Genomic DNA, 8,015 nt, shown 5'->3' with positions numbered 1-8,015 from the left:
CTTATTTAAATTTTGAGCTCTTTTGTTTTCAAGAATATCAACTCCAAATTATCTCAAGAAACAGGGAATTTCTTTTAAGGATGTAAGAGGGACCAACAAATTGCATCGTAGTTAAGGCGCTGGACTCCCACATGGCCAATCACCTTTTGAGTCCTGGACCTGGTGGCTTGAAAGTCACTTCAGGCACAAGTACCTGCCTGCCAAAAATCCCAAGAGGAGAAGGGATTGTGGCATGGCCATCACGCCCTGAGGGGGTGGTTTCTTATTTTCTCTTTTTGTCTCCAGCAAGCACACATGCTATATACCAAAAAAATTCTTAAAAATAAAGATGTAAGAGCTTGAAAACCCACTCACCTAAACCCACCAGGCTTCAAGAAGAGAAATAGGAGGAAGGTTCTAGAAATGTAGCTATTACAGGAAAATCAGTGGCAAGTTTGTGGTCTCCTCTCCTTTTTTCTATTACATACATCCTCTTCCTCCCAGCTGTCCTTGTATACTACTATCCCTTTTCCTATCATTAATGTTGGGCCAAATTTAGTCATCATCCAAATGCTTATGGGTATGATGGTCACTTTTTACCAGTTAATATACTTCATGCCCAGAGCTAAAAGTGGTTCAACAAATAAGGAAGTAGGCAAATTACATTTCCTTGGATTATTAGGAGGCCTTGAAACTGGGTTTTATGGTCTTGCTTTACCAAAGTAAGGAAGGAGGTACATCCTACCTTACCCTAGGAGGGGGTGTATGCATGTATGTTTATTTTTCTTTAAATGGGGCATTATTTTGAGATGGCATTATCATGTTTTCCTGGTCTTATTTTTACTCCTTTTTATACTGCCTTTTTTCCTTCAGATACTTGAATGTGGAGTGGGATTTTATTTTCCTAAAATCATGTCCTAAAACATCAAGAATGTAGTATAATCATGTTGCCCAGAAAAAATATTCGTCATCTTTTCCTGGCACTACCAACAACATTAAAACATGGCAGCACCTTCATTGCCTACACATAAGTGTACAATTTCTAATACCATTTTTGCATGTAAATTAGGGTACCAGGAGTATGATTTTACACCAATTTTACTTATGACTTTGCCATTTGTGGTTTGATGTATCAGATGGTTGATAAAATTGAACTATAGTAAGTATCTAAGACAAAATAAATATAATTAACGGGGGGAAAGAGAGGGTGGAGGACAAGGTTCAGTATTCCCAAATCTTTTATTTAGGATATGGATTCATTTACTTATGAAATGATTTAAACAATGACAAAAACGAAAACAAAACAGAAAAACAATGGTTTCAATAAGATAGTTTCTCTTTCATGTAAAAAACAGAATGACTATTTCGTGTAGTTGTAAAGATGCAGGCTTGAGACCAGCAGTTAGCATAATGGCGGTGTTGCTGGACGCCCATGTAGTCCACCATGATTGGAGTCCTGGACCCGGTGGCTTAAACTTATGCTGGGCGCGTGTATGTGCGTGCCCAAGATTCTGAGAGGAGAATAGAGGAGAAGGGATTGCGGCGTGGCCATCCCCCGGAGGCGTGAGTTCTCTCTTTCTGTCTCTCTCTGTCTTTCTGGCGAGTGCATGCACCCTATAGCAAAAACTTCTCCAAAAAAAAAAAAAAAAGACCCAAGCTCCGTCTATGGCTCAGGCATTCCTAAGGTGTTGCGTAGTATTAAGATGTTTCACTGCAGTATCCCATAGCATCCAGTCTCTCTCTCTCTCTCTTTCTGTCTCATACACACACACACATGCACACACACACACACAGAGGAGAGAAATGGGAGCAGAAAGCAGGCCCTTTGCTTTTGGTGCATGATCTGGGGGTAATATGCCTCTCCGCTGACATTAAATTAGCTAGAATATAGTCATATAATCAGAACTTCCTGCAAAAGATGAAAAATATAATATTTAATCTGAATAGCCATGTATCCAGGTAAAAATTCTGTTACCAGAGAAGAGAGAATGAATATTGGGAGACAGTTTCAAGACTGCCACACCAAAGCACTACCTACATATTTCATTCTTACTTTTGTTTGTGTGAGATATTAAGGTTTTTGTGAATGTGCATATGATATACAATTTCATTTTTTTATATTACAGAGGATAAAAAAATACAATTTTCTATATTATATCTATAATCTTTCAGTGACAGATATGAAAATGTGATTAGAATTTAAAATGGATGTGATGGAATCACAATTAGAATATAAATATTACTCAATACAGTGAGGTCTCAATTTCGTTGTAGTGGGTCTAACAACTGTCCCATGTATTTTATAGGGCTGCACTGAAACTAAAATGAGGCCATTTTTATGGAATTATATTGAAATGCTAGAAATTAGAAAATGTACACAAGATAGGATAAATGTTATGAGCATTAATTACAGTTTCTTTTTCTTAGACTCTGTTGGAAGCTCTGACCGTTGCTGTTGTTGGTAAGACAAAACTGTGCTTCTACATGGATATAATATATAATGTGGATAACTCTTTAAAGTGAAAGGTATTTGGGGTTAAAGTTTAACATCATAGAATGCTATATTTAATATGGCATAGAATGTAGAATTCCTAAAATATAAGCATATATCTATACCTTATATAGTTCAGCAGAACTTAAGAGGAAGTGGAAAAGTTTAAGAAAAATAAAAGGAGCAGAGAACAATACTTCATTTGTGTTTACCCATTTATAAACATAAGACAACTATAGTAACTTTCCCCTAATTTAAAGGGATCCTTGAGAAACTGAAAACATGTGTTTTCAGCCATAGATACCAACTCACATAAGCTTAATTAGCTCCTCTAAGAATTGCCTGCATTGAACTGGGTTTTAATATTCTATGATGTTTTATCAAATGGTACTTTAAGAAACAGTGGTAACTTCTGTTTCTGTATTTCATGTTAAATATGTATTCAAAGCTCAAGTGCTTGTTATAATTACTTAATGTACGCTATGTAAGGCCTTCCATAAAAAGGTTGAATGAATCAATGACAAAAATTCTGATTGTCTTGAAATGTTAACCTTATGTTCCAAAAAAGATCAGAGTTAACTCTTATTCTCAATAATAGGAAGTTGTTAATATGGTTAATATAGTTATCTTTTCCTAATTTTTCATTACTGTTTTTAACTTTCTTAAAAAAAGAGAGATTTTTGCCTTAGGATGTGTGCACTCGCCAGAGAGAGAGACAGACAGACAGACAGTGAGAAATCATCCCACAGTAGGGATGGCCTCGCCTCTCAATCCCTTCTCCTCCATTCTCCCAGGATCCTGGGCACATACACATGCACCTGGCGTGATTTTCAAGCCACCAGGTCTGGAACTGGAACTGTGGTTAGCCATATGGGAATCCAGCGACATAACCACTACACCAACTGTTGGTTCCTGTTTTTAACCTTTTTTGTGCCAGTTTTGTTGGCTCTATATATTTTAGTAACCTACCTCTTTTTAAAAGGAATCAATATTAGTAGCAATAAGTCCTAGTATAAATGGGATTGAAGCTTCTCAACACAGAAAGGATGTATTGTTAACTATTGACTTATTATGGTATTATTATTATCTATTTGTGTTACTTACTCTTAATGTTACCAAGTCCCTATTTCCCCTTTTCAACCTCACCATATGTAAGGAGCATAGGGGAGAGATTTATGTCCGGGTTATTAGAATTGGTGGTAATCTGAGGACATTATTTTCCAAATGGATGTGATGGAATCACAATTAGAATATAAATATTACTCAATACAGTGAGGTCTCAATTTCGTTGTAGTGGGTCTAACAACTGTCCCATGTATTTTATAGGGCTGCACTGAAACTAAAATGAGGCCATTTTTATGGAATTATATTGAAATGCTAGAAATTAGAAAATGTACACAAGATAGGATAAATGTTATGAGCATTAATTACAGTTTCTTTTTCTTAGACTCTGTTGGAAGCTCTGACCGTTGCTGTTGTTGGTAAGACAAAACTGTGCTTCTACATGGATATAATATATAATGTGGATAACTCTTTAAAGTGAAAGGTATTTGGGGTTAAAGTTTAACATCATAGAATGCTATATTTAATATGGCATAGAATGTAGAATTCCTAAAATATAAGCATATATCTATACCTTATATAGTTCAGCAGAACTTAAGAGGAAGTGGAAAAGTTTAAGAAAAATAAAAGGAGCAGAGAACAATACTTCATTTGTGTTTACCCATTTATAAACATAAGACAACTATAGTAACTTTCCCCTAATTTAAAGGGATCCTTGAGAAACTGAAAACATGTGTTTTCAGCCATAGATACCAACTCACATAAGCTTAATTAGCTCCTCTAAGAATTGCCTGCATTGAACTGGGTTTTAATATTCTATGATGTTTTATCAAATGGTACTTTAAGAAACAGTGGTAACTTCTGTTTCTGTATTTCATGTTAAATATGTATTCAAAGCTCAAGTGCTTGTTATAATTACTTAATGTACGCTATGTAAGGCCTTCCATAAAAAGGTTGAATGAATCAATGACAAAAATTCTGATTGTCTTGAAATGTTAACCTTATGTTCCAAAAAAGATCAGAGTTAACTCTTATTCTCAATAATAGGAAGTTGTTAATATGGTTAATATAGTTATCTTTTCCTAATTTTTCATTACTGTTTTTAACTTTCTTAAAAAAAGAGAGATTTTTGCCTTAGGATGTGTGCACTCGCCAGAGAGAGAGACAGACAGACAGACAGTGAGAAATCATCCCACAGTAGGGATGGCCTCGCCTCTCAATCCCTTCTCCTCCATTCTCCCAGGATCCTGGGCACATACACATGCACCTGGCGTGATTTTCAAGCCACCAGGTCTGGAACTGGAACTGTGGTTAGCCATATGGGAATCCAGCGACATAACCACTACACCAACTGTTGGTTCCTGTTTTTAACCTTTTTTGTGCCAGTTTTGTTGGCTCTATATATTTTAGTAACCTACCTCTTTTTAAAAGGAATCAATATTAGTAGCAATAAGTCCTAGTATAAATGGGATTGAAGCTTCTCAACACAGAAAGGATGTATTGTTAACTATTTACTTATTATGGTATTATTATTATCTATTTGTGTTACTTACTCTTAATGTTACCAAGTCCCTATTTCCCCTTTTCAACCTCACCATATGTAAGGAGCATAGGGGAGAGATTTATGTCCGGGTTATTAGAATTGGTGGTAATCTGAGGACATTATTTTCCTCATTAATTCTAATACCTTCCCTATCTAATGGTATATGGAAACTACTGACAAGAAGCAAATTGACTTCCTCTTTTTATTTGGAGAGGTTTTAGCTACAAGGGCGCATGCGCTCACTAGAGAGACAGACAGAGAGACAGAAAGTGAAAAATCACCCCTACAGGGGATGGCCACGCCACAGTCCCTTCTCCTCCATTCTCCTCTCGGGCTCTTGGGCACGCATGCACATGCGCCCAGCGTGAGTTTAAGTCATCTGGTCTGGGACTCGAACCACAGTTGACTACATGGGAGTTCAGCGACAGCCATTACGCCAACTGGTGGTCCCTTGACTTCCTCTTTGATCTCTTCTGATTCACCTTTGTAATCCTATAGTGGCATAAATAGATAAATTCCAATAATGTAGGATTTAGGAATTGAAAAAATGTGGATAATTATGCCTGAAAGTTACTTACCTGATTTTGGGTTCACAGTATTTAACCTCCTCTAAAAAGGTTATAATTTCGTTTTCTGTTAAAATGTAAGCAGCTCTCTTACAATAGCCCAAGTCTTATATGTATGGTCATCCTATAATTATATAAGGGAATTTGGTACAATCCCAGTAAACCCCTATAATTCATTATCCCAGATAATGCAGATTTAGATACAAAGCAGTTAGTAGTTAGTTTCTGTCCTCAGCAGGGAAGATGGAATAGCAGGCAACCCCAGACAGCCCATTATTTTTGATGCTCAGTTGCCTTGAGTTAGGTGGATGAACTGAGTGCAACTAAGTAGGTGTTTGCTAGAATTGCTGCTACTGTCCAGGATTCCCAGATAGCCAGATGTCCCGGAATTGTCCATATTGATACGTAAGCCATAATGGACAATCACCACAATGGTGGTAAACTGCAGCTGGGACAGAGATGGGTGCAAATCTGTCATACCCTAAAACTCCTGACTGCCTATCAGTGTAATATCTAGCCATTTCTTTAACTTCATAATTATGTGACCCCTTTATTTTGTATGAGTGAATTTTTTGGAGCCTGTTTGGTACATTATTATAGGTGTGGTTCCTCTATACCAATATATTCAAAGCTAGATAAGGACTCTTTTCATAATTGTTTTTATTGGTGAGTAGTATAGGATAAAGAGTGTTTTGTTAAATGCAAGAAAGGCTGTTTTATATTGAGTATTTTATATGTATTTTTAATCAATATTTTAATTTTACAGTTACTTTCTATGATGTGTATATTATTCTGCAAGCCTTTATACTGACTTCTGCAGTATTTCTTGGTTTGACTGCATATACTCTACAATCTCAGAGAGATTTCAGCAAATTTGGAGCAGGGTAAGTTATACATCCTGATATAGTAAGAGGTGTCATGTCTTTAATATAGGTGGTTCTGAGAAAAGTGCTGTACTGTTAGCTTTGGTACTGCCTTTTAAAATGGAGAGTAATGAGACCATCCCTGAGTACTAGGGCCAGGCCCACTCTCCCAGAATATACAAGGAGATGGTAAGTAGCTTTCAGTCATTTGCTTTTCCCCTCTAGTGAAAGGGAAGTGAATCCCCAAAATCATTAACTTTTCAGTGAGGCTAGGCTTGTAATGGTTTATGAACAGCGTAGACTTTACTAAAGTTATTTTGGTTTTTAATTTCGCATAAATGTTACCAAGACCATCCACAACTTTTTGCCAAAATCAATGTAATTGTCCCCAGATGTTGGAAACAATTATGAACTTTAAAACCTTTTTGATCCATCTAGATTAACATGTATCCTTATCTAAACAAATACATGGGAATGATCCTTTTTATATCAAGATAATGGTGCTGTGTTGCCCTCACCTGGTAAGAATGCAGACTTCTTCTAAGCTCTCAATGGCTTCCTGGCACACAGTCACCCAACCGTTTTCTATTCTTTTTCCTGTTACAACACTAAGTATTTACAAAAGTCTATTCTTTACAAAACTTACTTTCCTCCCCCCTCCCACCCTTCACCCACCCTTTTTCTCTGGTAGTCCAGATTACCATAAATGTCTATTGGTTGAAATATAGTCAGTCAGCTAACACTGACAATTGTGCAGGCTGCTTAGATTTATCAGAATGGAGTCTTATTTAGGGAATGGCAACATTTGCTTTTTTCTCTTCCTTTTTGGGGACATATTTTATGCATTTGCATGTGTTGTCTATGTTGTAAGGTATACTCTGCTGCTGCTTCCCGTCCAAGTCTCCAGCTGCTTCCCTTCCTCCCATCCATTCCAGCATCATTTCTTGAACTTGTTCTGGTAAAACAATCACCCCTGTGGTTCAGCCTATTCATAATAGATTTACATTTATTGATTACAATTATATATCTAGATTTGAGAATACTTCTGATGTGTTTTTATGTCTGCTGTTTCTGATCATTCTTAGGTTATTTTATTTTATTTCCTTGTGTGTTTTGTTGTTTTGTTCTTTTTTTTTTTTTCAGAGAGTTTTTTGCTATAGGGCACATGTACTCGACAGAAAGATAGAGACAGAGAGATAAAAAGTGAGAAATCACTCCCCAGGGGGGATGGCCACGCCACAATCCCTTCTCCTCCATTCTCTTCTTGGGATCTTAGGCACACGCACACATGCACCCGGCGTGAGTTTAAGTTACCGGGTCTGGGACTTGAACCATGGTCGACTACATGGGAGTCCAGCGACATAGCCATTACGCTAACTGCTGGTCCCTGTTTTGTTGTTTTTGACTATGAGTTTGTTTTTGAACAAATTACTTGTTGAATTTCTTTGCGGCTTAAGTTCAAGTTGCATTCTTCCATACACTGTTTGGATTTGCTGCTACCTGGTGTAGGG

The 8,015-nt window shown here is 36.9% G+C and overlaps 1 protein-coding gene across 1 annotated transcript in view; it reads left to right on the top strand.

The window, feature by feature from the left end:
- The window catches only part of TMBIM4 (transmembrane BAX inhibitor motif containing 4), a 22,777-nt gene that overhangs the window by 10,897 nt on the left and 3,865 nt on the right, over positions 1-8,015 (top strand). The window contains 2 exon segments of the mRNA XM_006147276.3: positions 2,407-2,440; positions 6,408-6,525. Of these exon segments, the coding sequence (XP_006147338.1) occupies positions 2,407-2,440; positions 6,408-6,525 (152 nt within the window).

Source organism: Tupaia chinensis, unplaced genomic scaffold, assembly GCF_000334495.1.
Source record: "Tupaia chinensis unplaced genomic scaffold, TupChi_1.0 Scaffold000208_1, whole genome shotgun sequence".
Lineage (NCBI taxonomy): Eukaryota > Metazoa > Chordata > Mammalia > Scandentia > Tupaiidae > Tupaia > Tupaia belangeri.
The sequence above is the reverse complement of the archived record's forward strand: the minus strand, read 5'-3'. Positions and strand labels throughout refer to the sequence as shown.